Genomic DNA, 20,727 nt, shown 5'->3' with positions numbered 1-20,727 from the left:
CACTATACTGAATTGCAAAGCAATAAAGCAAACAGAATCACTGATATCACATATTTAACATAAATCCAATGAACTGAACCAAGGAGAAAAAGAACACATCACAAGTCCATAGTCTATAAAATTCCTTTTTGGTGGTCCACTTAGATGCTGTTGTTTTTATGTATGTGCGTGAAAATGAAAAAATCATAACTTTTACGACTTGCTGGATTTGAAATAATAAAATTACAACGCAGAGCGGGTTTTCACAGCATTTAAAAAAATAAATAAAAATAAACGCAAATATTTTAGAGAATAGAGAGTGAATATTGTGGTTTTTTATTGTGATATCTGGTTAAAAATTATTTCTTTAAGTTCTAAATTATTGTATTGCATATATTTTAAATTTTTTTTAAAAACAAAATTTATATTTATTGTTTTTATATTTAATATGACTAATTTAAAAGCATGCTATAATTTATACGTGTTATTTATTAGATTTTACAATTCAAAAACAACAATGAATATAATATTAAAAAGGAATTTTGACAGAGAGTAAAACTTTGCTATATATTGCCATCTAGAACATACGCGTTTTTTCCGTGACGTCTTAAATATAAATTGAAACAAAACTATTATGTAACAAAATTATATCCATAATAAAAACATTAAATTAAAATAAATTAATGATCCAATATATGTACATCTGGTTTAAAAGCGTTAATTGTGCCGGAAATGAAATCTTAGCATCATATCACTGGTGATTTGTTTTCAAAATTATTTTTTGTCAGTTATTTAATCTGTAAAGCTAAATAGTATGATTTTTTGTGGTTATTATATGCAATACTGTATTTATATGGCGTATTTTATTAAAATATTAATGTTCATAGCAGTTATCATAATTCTTAAAAATATTTATGTATGTATAATACATAATATAATATTGCTAATACTTATTGAATATCTAGTTAAATATTTTTAACGGTTCAATTATATAATATATTGATTTAGTTTTAATTAAGCTTTTTGTTAAATTAAAAAAAGTACTTTCGTTTAAAAATTTGCAAAAATATTTATAAACACATTATTAGTGATATGTAAAAAGTTATTATAACATACATAGGTAAAACACAATTGTAATTACAAGAAATGTTTTTAAATAAGTAATAAACCTTCTTACTTACATTTAGTAGTATCAATACTTTGTAGAGCACTACGGTGAACCATTAAATCTAATTAGTTTTCCAAGAAAACTTATTAACTTGAGCATTTGTCTGACTAAATGGAATTTATATTAAATTTATTAAGAAGTGAATAATTAACATTTAATGAAAATGTTGAAAAAAAGAATTAAATGTTTTTAAGTCAATGATTAACCTTGCTAGTAATTATAAATATATTTTTATTTAAATGAAATTGCCATTTTGAGTGAAAATAAGTTATAATAACACAAGACTAGCTTTGAGTGCTTTTTAATATTATGTAACTAAATTCTGAAAATATGGAAAATATGGGAAACAAATATATAATTTAACGCGTTTTGCTATAAATGCAACTATTTACATATTATCAACAATTACTTAAAAAATAATTACTGTTGCAGACTTAATTATTTTTCAGAAAAAAACACAAAATATACGACTGCAACACGTATCTTTTGTTTTTTTTTTTTAATTTATTATCTCTTTATGTATTAAATTGGCATAAAAATTTGTTTTTTAGCGTGTTACATTATATAAAAGTTAAAAAAAATAATATTAAATTATTTATTAATATTATAGTTACAAACTTTTTATTGATTTATTCAATCTAAATAATTTATACGTTAAGGATAGTGCGAATTTATTGCCATTTTAAAGATTGAGTTAGGCTGTTTCCCTGCAAAATTTTAGTTTATGGAGCATTTAAAAATATGTGTGGTTTAATTTTTACTTTCAGCCTCAATTAGGTATTCAGCAGGGGCGTATATTCAGGGTGTGCTAGGTGTGCGGCGCACACCCGCAAAACCATCTAAAATATAAATTTAGAAATTTAGAAAATTTAGGGCGTAAAGCGACATCATTTTGCATACAGTAGTATGCAAAATTATAAAATTTTAATATGCAGTGTATAGTATGCATTGGTATTTGTCATTCGCTCTGAACGTTTTCGCGCGAGCGATCGTTTTGGAACAACACATATAACGCGCCGACCTTGCGCGCGGCCGCCGACTAAAGTAAATTGTTCCGAGATTTAACGGCTGAAGTCGATCTGTCGGCTGGCAGCGCTCAGTAGTAAAATTGGTCTCGAATTTGGTGCGCGTACTTCAAAAACTCTTGCGTCCGTCGCTGCTTTTTTATTACATTATATAACAATAACACGTCACTCATTTTTTATATTTTGGCGTAAAATAGTTTATTATCTTATTTACATATGATCAATATTTAATTTTCTATTCTATATTATATTTTTTTATTTACCCCAATAATGATGAAGAATACTGTTGAAGATATTCTGAATAATCCATTTTCAAAAAGAAGTTATGAAATTAAATTGAATATAATCAAAATTGCCAAACCACGTCCACCTCTTCCCAATTTATTTATGAAGCATAAAGATAATAAATGTGAATATACAAGACATTTTTTATTTTCATCATATGAACGAACTGAGTGGTTAACAGGCTGCGAACTTCGATCTAGATTGTTCTGTTGGCCATGTATATTGTTTTCCAAAGAAAGAAGCGTGTGGAGTAAAAGTGGATTTGCTGACCTTAGTCATCTGATAACGGCACACAAAAGAGCGCAGTCACACGTTCAATCATTTTTTTCTCTCAAAATGTTTGGAAAACAACGAATTGAAGTCATGATTGACGCTCAACGTAAAGCTAATATAAGTCAACATAATGAACAAGTTCATAAAAATAGAGAAATATTAAAAGGAATGATTGACGCAGTAGTATATCTAGGAAAACAAGAACAACCTTTTCGAGGCCACGATGAATCCTGTAATTCACTAAACAAAGGAAATTAACTTGAATTTTTAAATGCACTTCGAGAATACGATTCTGTTTTGGATACTCATTTAAATACTGCAACGGTGTTTCGTGGTACTTCCCCATCCATACAGAATGACATAATTGAAGCGATTGGTGATGTTATTAAAGATCATATTAAGGAAGAAGTAAATTCAGCAAATTTTGTCGCTATTATTCTTGACGAAACTTCAGATATAATGACGAACTCTCAACAGTTTTGCGTTTTGTTTATGAAGGTAAAGTTTACGAGCGGTTTATTGGCTTTACAGACGTTAGCTCTGATAAAACAGCCGATGGCTTATTTTGCCACGTTGTAAATATAATTGAAGAATTTCAAATTCAAGGAAAATTAGTTGGACAGACTTATGATGGGGCGAGTGTAATGAGTGGGCATATTAATGGTTTGCAAGCCAAAGTACTCGAAGTTAATCCACTGGCCATTTTTACACACTGCTATGCTCATATGTTGAATTTAACATTACAACAAGGTCTTTCCAATATAAAAGTGTGCAAATCATTCTTTCAAACTTTAAATGGATTGTCTGCATTCTTTTCGAAATCTTCCAAACGAATAAATGCTTTACAAGAGATTGTAGCTAGAAGACTTCCTTCTGTTACACCTACAAGATGGAATTATACATCACGGTTAAGTAACATAGTGCAAAAATACAGAAATTTTTCGAGACGTTGTGAAAAATTGTGAACTATGGGACCCCGACACTGTAATAAAATCACGAGGTTTTCTTAGCTTTTTGGAAGATTTTGAAACAAGAAAACTTCTCCACATATTTTCAAACCTTTTTGGAAAAACTGATGTGTTATACAACATTTTACAATCCAAATCTTTTGACATATTATATTGCTGTAAGAAAGTTACCGAAATTTTGCAACAACTCAGACATGAACAGGAAAATAATTATGAAACATTGTGGGATTCCTATGTAACGGAAGAAAATTATCCAAGACTGAGTAATGATTTGCTTGTTGAAGAAAAGCACGCGTTTAGCCAACTATTTAATACAATAGTTGATAATATATGTAAGCAAATTGATAACCGTTTTTCTTCAATGTCCAAATTGGAATATTTTCACCTTCTGGAGAAAGAAAAATATGAGCAATATAAAGAAAAATTTCCAAATGAATTACTTACCAAACTGCAACAATTCTATGGAGCATTATTTGATTATATAAGTTTAAAAAATGAGCTTGCTGTTCTTTATCATTTGCCTGAATTTGCAGAGAAATCTGTTCATGAGCTTGTACAATTTATGTACACAAATAATATTGAGTCAGGTTTTCAGGAAATAGATAAAATAGGCAAACTAATATTAACTCTTCCAAGCAGTACTGCTTCAGCAGAACGTTCATTTTCTGCTCTGAAACGAATTAATAATTGTTATCGAAGTACCCAAGGCCAAGAAAGGCTATGTGGCTTTAGCTTGATTTCAATAGAAAAAGGGATCCTTATGGATATTAAAAAGAAGAGCACTTTTTATGACAGCGTGATAGAAAAATTTATGATTAAAGAAAGAAGATTAGATTTTATATATAAATAATTATAAGTTTATTTTTATTGGAAATTTGATATTTTTATATAATAATATTTTAGATTAGGTTTGATGTTTATTTATTTATTTATATATGGGAAAAAGCTGTAAGGCATTTTAGGCATGCCAAAACCTCGGCTTATAAAAATGAAAAAATGTACGTTTTTTTTTTAATTTTTTATAGCACACCCAATATTAACACCCACCGTACGCCACTGGTATTCAGCCTCAATTATTGTAATGCATATATTTTACATTTTTTTTAAAAACAAAATTTATTATCAAATATACCTGTACGCTTTTGTAGTTTTAGAATTTATTGTAGTTTTCATGTTCAAAGACAAATTAAATAACGTATTCGTACAATAAAAAACGTGTTGTTGTTATACATTTTCAAAACACAGTTTAATTTGTTAATATCTTTGTATCTCTAAACTATGTTTATATTAGTTATCTGTGCGTAAGAGTTTTCGTATATTTATTATCATATTGCAAAATTTAGATATTAAATTAAAATTTCGAAATACAAATATTTTCATGTTAACGTGTACATATAAAATGTATTTGAAAGTTTGTTCGCGTGTGAAGGGAAGTTAGAAAAACAAAACACAACCCGTAGGCGTAACGTTATCATTTGATATCACATCGTAAATTGGAAATTGGATTAGCCAGAGCATGGAAAAAGGTATGAACACATATTCCGTTATACAATAGAACTGGTTAACATCTCTGTCAGTCAGAATGACAATTCATTCTTTACTTTATTGTTTCAGCACGTATGAATTAAGTATATGCGGATAACCTCAGATCCGTTTCTGTTTTTTCAGCTAATATTAAAAATAACAAATTATTATTCTTGGGTTTGAAATAAATAAAATAAAAGCGGATTAGGATTTATGACTTTTAGTCTCTAGATTTATCTTTGATGTGATTATAATCTACGAGTTTTACTGGAGTATATGCTTAAATAAATTACTCAAAGCACTATTCATTATATTTTTAATAATTTTATTATTTTTAAATTTTGATCCCGTCAAAGAATTTAGCTTACAAGCGACTAAATCCAGATAATTAATCAAGGTAACTCAAGTTTGATAAAATGGCAATTTAATAAAAAAATATTATGGAATAACGTTCATCTTTAGTACCAATTTTCTGCATAATTTTTTATGAGATTATTGTAAGCATGAGGTGTATATATATACGAAGTAATTTAAACTGCTGTTGCAATTTTTAGATATCTAGCAATTATTGATCAACAAAATACATATATCCATAGAAATATTTGTGCTTTATACTTATATAATATATAATATATTATAGAAAATATATATTTGTATAAACTAATTTAACTAAACACATCACAAAATATTCAATAAAAATTCTATACATATGTGCAGAGTATATACAACAAATCAAATATACGAAAAGGGTTAATAGATAGGGTTCCTTTTTGTAATTCAATATCAAAGATTTTACGGAATACATTCGAGGGCTGCAAAAGGCGAACTTTTGATTATTCGAAATACCGAAAAGGGGCAATACATTGGTGTAATACAATTCCAGATATGTTTGCGTATTTATCGGACTTCTTTTCTATATGTAAACACACAAACATACGAGTATAATGTATCACGAAATTCACATTACACATAGAATCGGAAACAATCAGTGGATAAACGGAAGGAAGCGAATTTACATTTATATTGCAACTTAAACTTTCAAAGCAAAATTCCACAGATCTAGAAACACCTCTAGATAATTGGATTGTTCCAAAGTTTCTTTACAATGGGGTTACGAAACAATTGCGCGTATCAGTTAACACGTAAACATCTCGAGTTCACAATTAGCTATATAAATACAACTAGCGTACGTATTGTGCTTTAAATAGTTTATAGATTCCTAGTTGCGTAATTATTGTAGTTTTCATAGACACCAGTTTGCAAAAGTTTGCGAGGGCTATTGTAAACTTTAGGTTGATATACGGGCTTTCAGGATAATCTTTAAGCTTTTCTCAGAATCAAACTTTTTTAACAACTTTGAATTAGAAAAAGCTCTCGAAGAATATTCAATTTGCACTTTTATCAACAAATTAATGAGGCTATATAACATTTTTAAATATGTATATTGATCGAGATTAAAGTTTTGATAGGTCAATGGCTGTCAAAAACTTTTAATGTCAATCATGATGTAGATAAATTGAAAATTTGCAAATATATTACGTCATACACAGAATATTCTTAAATAAAATAATTATACCTTTAAATGATAATTACACCCCTTATCTTTCTATTGGGTTTTCGTTCTTTTATAAAGTTCATCTATAAAATTTTGCAGAGTTTCTTAACTGTTCACATAATATAATAATTTAAGCAGAAGTTGGAGCTGACGAATCAAAGCAAGAAGTATATTATATATTTTACGATAATTATTAAGAAAAGTTTTATCATTGGCTTTTATTATATATTTATATAAAACGTTGAAAGCTCAACTTAAACAATTAAATTATTTTACTAATTAATTCAATACTTGCAAGAAAATACGATCTTTAATATAATCTTGTTGTTTTTTTTTGTATTAAAAACACATTTTTTATATACATGTATTCTACGATATACATATGTATATAAAAGTCATGTATTCATGAGAAAAACATAAGTGCTACTCTATTAGAAAATAAGTGGATTTTCGTGTAATCAATATAGTAAGAACAATTTATTCTTGGATTTCTAAATATAATTAAGTTAATATTTATATTTTTTATTAGATAAATAAATATTTTTTATCTATATTTTTTCGGAATAAAATAAAAAAATAATGGAAAAAAAGATTGGATTCTTAATTACACTTCATGCTTTATATTAACATATATTGCTAGCTTATATATAACTAAGTTAACGAGACAGTTACGAGCTAAAATATATTATGGTTCATCATCAAACATTATAATATGTTTTATGATAATATTAATTTTCAATTTTCATTATTTATTATTTAAAAATATAGCACTTATAACGGAAAATTTTATTTTTCCAACCTGACTGGAATCAAAATCAATTAAATTAGGCTTTTTTCAATATCATACGTGATGTCATCTGTAGCTTTCTCTTATACAATTAATATAAGTAATTAAGTAAAAATTAAATAATACTGGTTTCAAGATAATGATTTAAATATTTCTTTTTAGTAAATTTACAAATAATAATATACTGGAAAATATAAAAATATTTAGCATATGCACTTTTATTAAATAAAACTATGTATTAGATAATAATAATATTATTTCTATTATTATTAAATTCAGAAAAGTTTTAGTTAATTTATACAACCTTGATTTTTAGCAAATACATAAAAAAATGATATAAATACACGTGCTTACATAAATTAAATAATAATGATTCAATGATATAAAAGTAAAATGTTTTGTCATTATTTGATATTTAAATTCCTGTATATATTAGTATCATAAATACAATACTGTAAATAAATTAGCTAATTATTATTGTAATTACTAATACAAAATTTAAAAGTTATTCTTACAACATGAATAGAAATTATAAATTGTAAATTAATAAATATTTTAGCATTTTATTTAAATATAATACACATTGTCCATTATTATTAAACCCAGTAAAATTTCAGTTAATAAATACAACCTCGATTTTCAACTGATACATAATAAGTAATATAAATTTATGTATGTGTTTATATTAATAAAATAATAATGTTTCAGCATATCGCAGTGTATAAATTATCTTATTATGAATGGTTTTGGTTTTCTCATTATCTGATAACTAAATTCGTGTATATATTATATTAGCATCATAAATATAATATAGTAAATAAATTAGCTAATTTTTTCATGGAATTTAATATTTAGTTATTCGCACAATATGGATAGAAATTATAAATGGTAAATTATATAAATATTATGGTATTTTATTTGAATATAATACACATTGTGTGAAAATGAATAATGTATACTTTTTATTGTAATTGAATATTCTATTCACGGTTATGGAAACAGGCCAGAATATCTAAATCCTTTAGATAAATTCGTAATTATGCCAAGTCATACTACACCATGATTTATTGTTGGATGGATTATTTCATTATGTAATACATTAATCCATCTTATTCATATAGTAAATTCGTCCATAAAAATAACCATTAAATAAAACTGTAAGCTTCTGAAAGTTAATTACAATATTTAATTATTTTATATATGGCAGTGTAAATATAAAAAGGCATATTGTGGTTTCGTATTTTCTTAACAAGAGTTTTCCGAACCACTTAATTCCAGGCACACCTTCAAGGCATATTGTATTAGCGGTATTATCAAAGCTCAAGTATGTCTAATAGGTGCCTTTTGCTTAAGCGTTCCCTACTTCTAAATCTTCTCTATTAGGTTAGCTCTTTAAGCGAGGATCACTTTGTTTGAAGTGCAAACACATCTAGTTGTGAGTTTAATAAGTGCAAGGATTAATTAAATTGTTTTTTTTTTTGTTATTCTTCTACGACAAAGGCGTTAAGTTTTTATTAAAAATATTTTTTCAAATAAATTATTCTCTAATACTTTAGTATAGAACTGCCATTAATAGTTTGGTTATAAATATACATAGAGATTAAAAATGTGAATAATGCAATCTAAGTTATGTGCTGATTATATTGGTTGAATAATTGTTAGATAAACAAAGGTGTTTTGTAGACATAGAAACAAATATATAATTTAGTTGCGCATTCTTATATATTATACATAGTTCATGATTTGTTTTTTGCTATTATCTTCGGAGAAAACATCGATCATTTTTTAGTTATGCAAAATATATCAGAAAAACTTCTCGAAAGACATTTGTTAGCTATTAGATGCGTTAAAGTAAATTTTTGAGTCTCTTTGCTCTCCTGAATAATAAAAGGAGTTCTGAATAATAAAAGTCAAAAGCAAGAAACATGCATAATATTATTCAAAGTTCATCCGTTCATACTAAATATTTATTTAATCATGAAACTTTATAGTCGCACCATAATTAATGAAAGCGGTTCCTAACACGGTGTCCGACAAGATCTCGGTCACGATTAATTTAGTATTAGGTCTATCCCTTTCTGCAAATCGGGCGTATTCCCGCTGAATTCTAAGGGATGCATTATCCCTGCGACATCCTATTGTTTAGGATTTAAGAAAGCTTCTAGCCAGTCAGTGTATACCGAAAGCTCTTAAATTCGTGCATAATTCAAACGGACGTCATCGAATCTGAGATAAACTTAGATCGAGGTTAACATTTCCCAAACTTTTTAAGGGCGTAGATAACCTATTTATCGACATGGTTTACAAATAATAATTGTCTTTATCGATATAGTATACAAATATAAAACATCTCACAATAAATCCTAATTATAACTTTATTATTTACAACTACAGATTTTATTGTTTTGAACACTGTTGCTTTTACAATATTATTTTTCATCAAATTAATTTTTTTATGTTAATTTTACGGGCGACAAAAAATTTATGTCTCACTTTCAACTGGTGGTCCCAAAAAATAAACATTGATTTTATGAACGTTAAAAATTAAAATAAATTGCCTATTATACGAATAAGTATTTCTTAAATATTGAAATTAAATTGACTGTTTAAAAGTGTTAAAAAACAGGCAACAGTGTATTAGCACTTGAATTTTCAGTGGTCTGTATAATGGTAAATAATCAATTTATTTTAATTAGATTGGAATTTTTAGTATGTAATAGTTTTTAAAAGAGTAGTGCTTTGCTCTTTTCGAGATATTAGAAAAAAACGGAATATGTGGTTTTCTGTTATATTTTTTATTTATTTATTATTTTAATAATTTATTTAGCTTAATAGCTAATCTTTACATCTAAAAAATTTAGTAAACATATATAAAAAATACATAACAGAAAGAAAAAATAAAAATATACAATAATAAAGACTTAATATTATAATTTATTTCTATATGTACGAAGGTGTTTTTTTATTCCATTTATGAAACCCGTTATATTTTTGCTGTTTCGGATTTCTCTTGGAAGACTATTATATAAATCAAAACCTCCGTACATAATTCCCCTAGCCGTACTCGTTTTCTTATACTTAATTATCTTTAAATTTTCTCTATTTCTAGTATTATATTTATGTACATCTTTATTTCTTATTAAAAAATATTCTGGTAACATATTATTTTCTAACTTATATATAAATACTAAAACATTCATACTCAATATTTCTTGAACATTCAACCATTCTAATCTATCAATCATACTTTTACAATTAGTTAATCTATTTTTATTTAAGATTACTCTCATTGCCCTATTTTGTAATTTTTGCAACATTTGTTTGTATAATTTATTTAACATATTTAATAGTGTTGCACAATAATTAGAATGGGGCAATATTATACTATTGTAAATTATTTTTTTTGTATTTATACTTAATATATTTCTTAATCTAGATAATAAACCTATTTTTCTACTAATTTTTTTTAATATGTAATTACAATGTTCTTTAAAATTTAATTTTGTATCAACAATTACTCCTAAATATTTTATATTATCCACTATTTCTATACTAGAGTTATTTATTGCTATTTTGGTACTATTATCTAACACATTTTTATAATTAATAAACATACATTTAGTTTTATTCTCATTTAATTTAAGTACATTATTCTTTAACCATATTTCTAATATACTTAATTCATTATTTAAATTATTTACAATTTCTTTAATGTTATCACCTATGCAATACATTAATGTGTCATCCGCAAATAGATGAATTTTACATTTTTTCACGTTATTAACTATATCATTAATATACAAAACAAATAACAATGGTCCCAATTTAGACCCTTGTGGTACTCCATAAGACACTAATTTCTCTTCAGAATATACATTATTTATTTTAACTTTTTGTTTTCTTTTATATATATAAGAAATTATTAAACCATCTTAAAACTATATCACTTATACCTATACTCTTCAATTTCTTTAACATTATTTTTCTGTCTATTGTATAAATCTGTAAATAATACGGGAAAAATTTGTTTTATTTAAGTAAGAATTTTTATTAAATGTTTTAAAAATCACTTGAATTTTCAGTTTTTACAAATTTTATTTCAATTATAAAATTAAGAAATATACAAATGAACTACTAAACAATGAATTCTGTAAAAATATAGTGAAAAATATCTTTCTTATTATATTATATATTTATAAATCTATTTTTATGCTACTAAACTTTCCAAAAAAAATAGATACATTTAGGAAATAACCAAAAGTGCTAAATTAAAATTGTAGAATTCATTTTAATTCATAAACATTTAGATTTAAATTTTAAATAAATAGAATATCAATGTTTATTGTAAATTAATTAGCTTTTAGCTTAAATATATAAACTATATATGTATGTACTAAGTATATACAAATGATATAATTGTTTTTTAAGGCAAAAGTAGCAAAAATAACTAAAATTATATTTTATAAAAAACATCAGCTTGGTAAGATGGTTTTACACTGTTATTTGACAAAGGGATGTTTTGCCATAGTGCTTTTGATAACTTTAGATAATAATATCTTAAAAATCTAATAAATTATATTTTTTTATATATTTGTTTGATATTGACAATGATAAGCATTACAACAAGTTTGCGATCAAGATCGAAAAACAAAGAAAGCTTTTAACAATTATTTTTACTCTTTAATATATGATTGCTTTTTACTCAAAATCAACAGTACTCAAGAGTCAACAGCTCATTGTCTTTTCTGTATGTAATTATTGAAATCCTATGCAGATTCAACGGTATTTTAGCAATCTAAACGTGGCTTTTCCTAGTGACCAGTACTGGGCAGCCAACAATAGTTTGGGAAATACTGCGATCGGATGAAAAAGGAAATCGTATGAGAATCAGAAAAGGAAAGGATAATAGACGCTAACGAGGCCACTTTTGGTTTGGGTAGACCACCTGGAGCTGGATGATTGCGGGCACCCTGTAGAGTGCGAACGTGAGAAGGGAAATAGAAACAATTCTTTGGCGTTATCGCCCGTTTTACGTTTCTCTACGAATCTCAGATAAGGCGATTTAATACGTTATGAAACCGAGTGTTTATTGACGTTTCACGGTAAATGTACTGTGTTTAATTTTGTTTTATCTGCAAAGCTTGCTTGGACAGATGTTGGAAAATAAATTGATTCGATATGGTCTTGTGCTAAAAACGAGTACAACGTAGATTGGAACGAGGCTGGGGCTGATTCAATTTATAATATAAACTTTAATTTTATCTTGTTACCGAGTGATTGATAATATACATTTATTATTGATAATTAATATCTGGTACCACGCAAATTGGCGATGCTAAATTTTCAAGGTTATTTTGCAAAATAATTTATATAGATTATTCGACATTTATAAAAATAATCAAATATTTTATGCTGCGAAAAATTCCGATGTCGAATTTTTTTTTTGTTTACTTTGATTTGACTATTAATAATTTTTAATCACTGGAGTTATTAATGTTGTAAGAAAAATATGATTTACTTTGACATTAAATGTAATTTCTATTAACATACTATTACATTTTAGAAAATACCCTTATATCGCAACTTCCAAAAAAGTTTAATACACCTAATTTAGCATATTATTATATTATATTATAAGTCTTATTGTAAGAAGGTGTTTATTAATTTAAATTCTGGTTGGCTAATGCGGTCGTTTTGGCTTTAACGGACATGCAAAGAGGACGCAATAATGATTATCAAAGACGTTCCGAAACCAAAAACTGAAATGCTTTGTGAAATAGTTAAATTGTCAATAAAACACTTTAGTAGTTCTAAAAAGTGGTTAGTGACTTGAACTTTGCATATTGTATTTTCCATTAATTAAACCCATTAAATTTTTATTTTTGCCAATTGTCCTAGGAAAATCATTTACTTGTTTTCTATTTACCCTTAATTATTTTATAATATTTTATTTTTAAAGTTTTTATATTATTTTATAATATGTTTCTGAGAATTCGTGACATTGGCAGGTGCATCACTGCCGAAATATCGAAATTGTAATTTCTAATCGCAATGAATCCCGGCATTTTCATAGAATAATATACTTTTTATGTACATTTTTATTATTATATCTCATAAATTATATAAATACCTACACATTAGAGTCTAATATTTCTTATTTAACCTATTTTTATTTAGAACTAGTCCTAATTTATAATTTTATTAAAATCATCTTAACTGATTTATTAAGCATATTCTTGCACAATATTTAAAATTAAGCAATATAATACTATTGTAAATTGTTTTTTTTTTTAATTACACTTCGATAAAAACAGTAAAAATATTTAAATGAAATTTATATGTGATTTAAACTTTAATATTGCTGCAATTAAAAAATATTTTGGAAACACTATTATTCTAAATTTTCGACTACGAATTATTAAAATAACTCTCTTTGCTAATATATGGGTGAAAAAAGAAATAGCATTCTAATTTATTTATTTATAATAGTAATAAACTAAGTTGAGACAACATATTCATTTTTTCAAATTTTTTTAGAAACTAGCATTTATTTAGATTCCTTAATAATTATAATAACACAAATAAAAATAATATATTTCGCCTAATAGTCGGTAATATAAATTTAGAAGAGAATAATATTTTTATATTTAAAAGGCTAAAATTACAACAATATAAAATAAAAGTCAAAACTAAATTAAAACAGTTTATTTATACTCACAGTAAAGATGAAAATTTTCATAATAAACAAAATTTAACTTTCAGCTGCTTTTAAGTCCTGTAATTATCACAGGCTTTATTCTTTAGAGAAAAATGTTTGGTATACCGAAACAATTATTGTCTCATGAAATGACTTTAAGTGTACAACGTTATTATATTTTTATCGTACCTATTGTTTAATGGTAATTTACATTTATAAAGCGAAGTTGGAGTTATTCCTGGAACAGATCCTTTTGAGCAACTTTATATTTAAATTACCCAATAAAAGTTACACGAAAATCATAATTTTTATATTATTTATTAAATGTTTTTTACTCAATTTATATAGAAATTTATTTTTTTGTACAAATAAACCTCCATCAAGGATGTTTACATTTTTTATTAGGAAAAAATACGAGAAATCAAAAAAATAAGCATTGTGCAAATTTATGGTATATTTTTATTCATATACATAGATTTATCGAAGACACATTGAACACGATATATTGAAGACATCTTGAACGTGATACGTAATATGTAGTATATTTGGGGAATTTCTCCATCGAATAAAAACCAATTTTATCATAATCATATTTACCTTTTCAATATGTGAAGTGTGCTTCATGTACGGATCATTTTTATTTCATTATGCAAGTTACAAGCCTTATTCAATTTTTAAAAAGAACTACCTCGTAAAGGAAGTACGACTTTTTATATTCATATTTTGCAGAGAGCTTTCCGAAAATTTCCATTATCTTCACCGCCTGCTTTTTCACACTATGGGTTGAATATTAAACTCGACGTTCTATATGTAGGTAGTGTTGATCCAAAAATAGTACCTTAAGTCTATATATTGGACATATATCGCTTTAGCCAAGTTTTGGGTATGAGATTTTCGTAACCAATTACTTTTTACGCGCTTATTTTTCTCGGTTCAATGGAAGGATGATATAAAATTGATTCTTCCCTCTTGAATATGAAACAAGTATATAAAAGGAAGAGCTGGGTTAGATGATACATTAAAAGATAATTTGATAGGTTTAATAAAAGATAAATATTGGTATTCAACACATAGGAACTTTAAATTATTTTTAATAAGGGCGTTGAGCAGTTTGGATAATATGAATTTAAAGTCGTTTTATTGACTATTTTAGTATGATTTACTAATTTTAGAATTTTTTTTCTATATATTAATTTCCATCAAATTAAATTGTTATGCTAGATACGTATTCGTATAATTTTTTTATTAAAAAATAAATTAAGCTGTAAAGTAAAATGATTTTTTTATCGATAATAAATCATTCGTCGCATTTTCAGAAGTTAACGTAATGCGTTATAATGTGGAAAACACAATCATAAACTCTCAGTTAAGTAGTGAGAATATTATTAATGGGTTATAAAAGTCTATAAATAAGTGACGTCTATACTATTATAAATGGTACCAACTTAGCTTTATTTTATTAATTCATGAGGTTAGAAAATTTATAAAAACACCATATGTGATGATGAATCCTTATCCTAATTAAATAATAATCAATAATTTTAATTACCCAGATACAATATAATACAAAAAGCACTATGTTCAGTTTTGGTCTTTCAGATGTCATTGACTATGTCGTATTTGACAAATCATCATTAAATTATATGTATTATTTATTATATTGTAGAAATTTATATTACATAAATATTTATTAAGGCTTAATAAGTCACAAATCATAATTCGTAGTACATACATCTTACTTTAATATACTATTAGTGATTTACTATATTGGGAATTCATTATTTTATGTTTTATAGGAACAATTTATACCAATACTATAACTTATACCATTGATTTATCGTTTACATAATACAAGGAAATTTGCGACTGATATACGATCAGATTTTACGTCAAATTTGATCACACCGGACATGTCAATTTTTTTATATGATATTTTACGATATATCCCATTCCTGTATGCTTTAGCTTTCATCTAAATTGTAAACGGGTCGTGGGGGATTTTCCGGTTTTCCGACGTCATCCAGGATTAGCTTCGTGTCTATAATACGTTCGACGAACCTATCGAGTGAAAGGGAGATTACCCACTGAAACGATAGAGAATTTGTTGATGATGCGTGACCTAGCTCTAATGTTTCTTAAGGAGAACCCTAATATTACGATAGACTTATGTAAGCTGTAACCATTAACTACAGTGTTTTTGTAAAAATATTAACGAAAAAGAGAAGACACAGCTATGCTATAATATGTATACATTAGAGATTCTTTCTCGGAATTTTTTAAATGGCAATGGCAAAAAAACATTATTAATCCTGGAAAGTATATAAAAACATTCCTTTAGATTCGAAATTTTATGTCAAATTAAAATTTATATTAAAAAACACGGAGAATAATTGATGGTACATAATATTAATATTTTATGAATTATCACTTTATTTAAGCAATAAGAATTTTCATATTAAATGAATATTAACAATAAATAAATAATTACTGATTTAAATCTTAGCGATTGCAGAATATTTATAAAATGTCACATTAAGGTTAATAATAATTATGCCAAAAATAATATACTGGATTAGCATAAACAATTTAAATAAAAAAATACTTTAATAAATCGTGGGGTCCATTACCGGAATCAATCGGCAGCTAAAAATATTTTCATTGAATTTATGCTTTGATTATGAAAATAAACTTGTCGCATATTAAGCGTTAAAAGCATAATAAACAATAATACTCTTGGTCTTAACGACCCGCCGAGGCCTTCCATATTGCAAAAGAACATACCGTATTTGACAATAATAGATTCCAAGGGATAAGTTAAGAAACTGTGTGTGTAAAGGCACCGAATGGCAAAAAAATATTACACAAAAATACTAGTTGAATACGAAATTACAAATGCAAGACTTTTTAATCTGCAACAGTCAATGCACTTATATTATATATATATATATATATATATATATATATATATATATATATATATATATATATATATATATATATATATATATATATATATATATATATATATGTATTGTAATGCAGATGGAAATAAACAAATCTTATTACACTCCGTAACATTCGTATATAAGTGCATATACTTGCCATATATTTGGAATTCGCTTACATAAGCAGTTAATTTAAAACCTTCCTTCTTTAAAACAGTTCATTCGAACACGTACAAAGTAGAGCTACGCCGACTATCGATAGGGACCGAAAACACTAAGAAAGCAACTGGTCAATAACTGGTCCAGCTTCGACGCACGGAATCCCGATGTTTAAATTTTCAGAGACGATTTTATAATCAAAATGTATGTACACAATATACAATACAATTAATTTTGCATCGAAATTACGTGAACAAATTATAAAATATAAAACCTAAATATTATAATTTCGGTATCTAAGATCGAAAAAGTGCAAGTAATCAAAATTATTGATATGTTCTGATTTTCGTAATTATAGTAAAATCTTGGAAAACGAGCAATTTTTATACATTCCTTGTTTAGTATAAATATTTTGTATTTGAGAAAAGTCATAGCATTAGTTCTTTGTCCAATCAAAATATTTATCTTTTAGTGGATCTAAAATAAAAAAATTTCAAGTAAATTGTAAACATTATGAGACTTTTATTTTTACGTTTAGAATATAATTTTCAGCTTTCAAAACATTTTCACTAACAATGGAGAATTTATATATATAAACTTTTCATTAAAAACTTAATAATTACTTTAGCAGACATTATGGTAGCATCTTTGCGACTTAAATGTTAATTGTTTTCTTTGAATGAGAATTACTAAAATATTTTCTTGTAAACATTGAACAAGATTTTTAATATAAACGATTTTATGAAAAACATATTTTTTTATACTATAGTAAATATTCATTAAATTAAATATTACTTAAACATCAATGTAGTAAATTTTAATAATGCCTAGATATTTTAAAATTAATCGCTCTCGTTTTAAAACTACAATGAAAAAAATGATCTAGTGTAAAATAGATTTATCTTATCTAAAACAAAACTTCTAGTGTTGCCAAGGATCCATAAATTACTGAGTAGAGTATGTTTAAAAAAAATCATTCTAAAAAATTGTAAAATATTGATAAATTTGTAGTGGGTCCAAATGGCTACACCTTTAACGCTGAAGTTATTAAAACCACCGTTATAAATATTATAACTCGTTTTGACGAATACCCAATACCACGAATGCGTATTAATTGGATATTTTACAGTTATCTGCTAGCATTTTAACCACTCGTAAGTACCAAAAAAACTACCCTTTTGTGCGTAAATAATAATGCGTCTAACCTGCGTAAAAACCGCTATTGTAATTTACCACATTGCATTAACGATCTTTGATATTTCACATTGTTGTTTTATTTTCACAAGGTGTGAACATATTTCGTTGGTTGACTAATAAATCGATGCAATTGACCTACCAACATCCGCATCTGTAATTTGCCAGAGCTGTCTCTTAACAAGATATGTGACTCTTTGACTAAAACGATCAATCGATTTTATATAAGAAAGTCAATTTGATAAAAAATAATAATATGAAATAAAACTTTGGTGGTTAATTTAAGCAAAAATACTAGAAAATCTTTTAAAATTTAAGCGAAATAAAAATAAAAAACATTTTATTGATATTTTGTCTTTAGTTTCTTAAACACTATGTGCTTTGGCATGTTATGCTTATATTTAAATTAAATTTTATTTTTATCGTAGTTACCGATACACGAGATTAGTGGGTTAGTGTGGTTTCGCAAAATATTTTTAAGTGTGCAAATGAGTGTAATATGCAATATTTTTAAGATTTGTATAAAGATGTGTAATATATAATATTTTTATAGATTTATTTTAAGTAACTTGCAATTAAGAAAATAGTATTACTAGTGCTACTATAAACCAGGCAGACATGTGTTAAAATGTGTGTAATTAAATGCGTATAGATAAGGATTTATTTTTTATTTTAAATATCGCTCTAGGGGTGTAATTGCGGTAAGCCCTTTAGAGCGACCTTCCAAATATTTTTATATTTATATTTTTAAATATTCAAGTCCAGGTGTAAGCATATGTATTTAACGATTATTTTCCATTTTACGTTACTAACCTGCTGATTTTGGAAAAGTGGTTGCAGTTTGTCCATGTTTAGTAAAAATCATTGACTTTGTTATAATTCGGTTGATTTAATTTTTCCGACCCTTTCTGATTTTTTTTATTGAAGCTTGTTTAGATGACGAATTTTAGTAATACTACAATTTTGAGTGAAATTGTCGGGTAATACAAACTCTTTTAACATTGTATCTGGGAGTGATGTATGAAATAAAATACTAAATTTTGATTATCAATGCGTCATAAAATTAAAATTATATTGGTCATTTTAGTCGTATTTTTGGGCTGCCATTATAAAACCAATTTGGGCATATATTTTATGCTTTTGGACGGCTTAGGGTTTGTTTAAAAAAAACGTAGAATTCGCTTAATAAATAAGTTTGTTAGGATTCAGAAAAAAATATAAGTAATAATTTGTTTTCGAATTACTACCGAATTTACCTTATTTGCCTGATTTAAAGCCTAGTGATTACCACCTATTCGGAGAAATAAAATTAATACTACGGGGCAAGCATTTCGAGTCTCTTAACGAAGTGAAAGGAGCGATAAATAATTGGATAAGCTCTACTACACAAAAGCTCTTTGAAGAGAGTCTAAAAAGCTTGTTTCTCGTTGGGAAAAGTGCATAGCCCGTAATGGGTATTACATCGAAATATGTATTCATTTTGAAAGAATGTAATTATTAGATATTTATAAACATTCTTTGTACATTTATTTTCTATTAATATTACATAAAAAAATTAATTTGGGATTTATACATTAAAAAATTTACACTCGGGATTCCATAAAGTGACGAGAATCAGAAGTTCAATAGGTTTTGCGTTGAAAGTACGGTCTTATAGACCGTTCGTAGTAGCCAAGGGTTAAATGTTAAATATGTACGCAAACAGGACATGGCCTGTTCGGGTCGACACATTTTGGATGTATCATATTTTGCAGATTGTATTGAAACCCTTTGTTTTGTTTTAGGTCTACCGAACGACATAAGCGTCTACTGGCATCAATATCCATACAGCTTGGGAATTGTGTTCTGTAAGATGAGAGCTGTGTTGTCTGAAGCGTAAGTACAAACATTTTATTTGAGATGTATTACGATAAATTGAATCGGCAATAAAAACAACGTCACATTTTCATTCATCAATCATTTTTGTCGTACGGGGTGCTGTAAAACTATAGAAGAGCTTGATAGCTTTTTTTTTTGACGCGTTTGTTTTGTCTGATATATATATTGTGTCATGGGATATAAGAATAATGGGTAATTTTTATTTCGAAGTTTTATTATGTATGCCTTAATAGCGTATATGTAATAATAGTACTTCAATTTGGGTCACAAATGGGTTGTGGTTGACAAGA

The 20,727-nt window shown here is 26.3% G+C and overlaps 1 protein-coding gene across 2 annotated transcripts in view; it reads left to right on the top strand.

Moving 5' to 3' along the window:
- The window catches only part of CapaR (Capability receptor), a 179,591-nt gene that overhangs the window by 96,620 nt on the left and 62,244 nt on the right, over window positions 1-20,727 (top strand). For both annotated transcript variants that reach the window (XM_088186403.1, XM_088186404.1), the window contains exon 3: window positions 20,344-20,434. In XM_088186403.1, coding sequence (XP_088042529.1) covers window positions 20,344-20,434 — 91 coding nt within the window. The remainder of the gene's footprint in view (window positions 1-20,343; window positions 20,435-20,727) is intronic.

The sequence above is a fragment of the Plectrocnemia conspersa genome, unplaced genomic scaffold (assembly GCF_051122295.1).
Source record: "Plectrocnemia conspersa isolate PC_06_02 unplaced genomic scaffold, ASM5112229v1 ptg000005l, whole genome shotgun sequence".
NCBI classification, from domain to species: Eukaryota; Metazoa; Arthropoda; class Insecta; order Trichoptera; family Polycentropodidae; genus Plectrocnemia; species Plectrocnemia conspersa.
The sequence above is the reverse complement of the archived record's forward strand: the minus strand, read 5'-3'. Positions and strand labels throughout refer to the sequence as shown.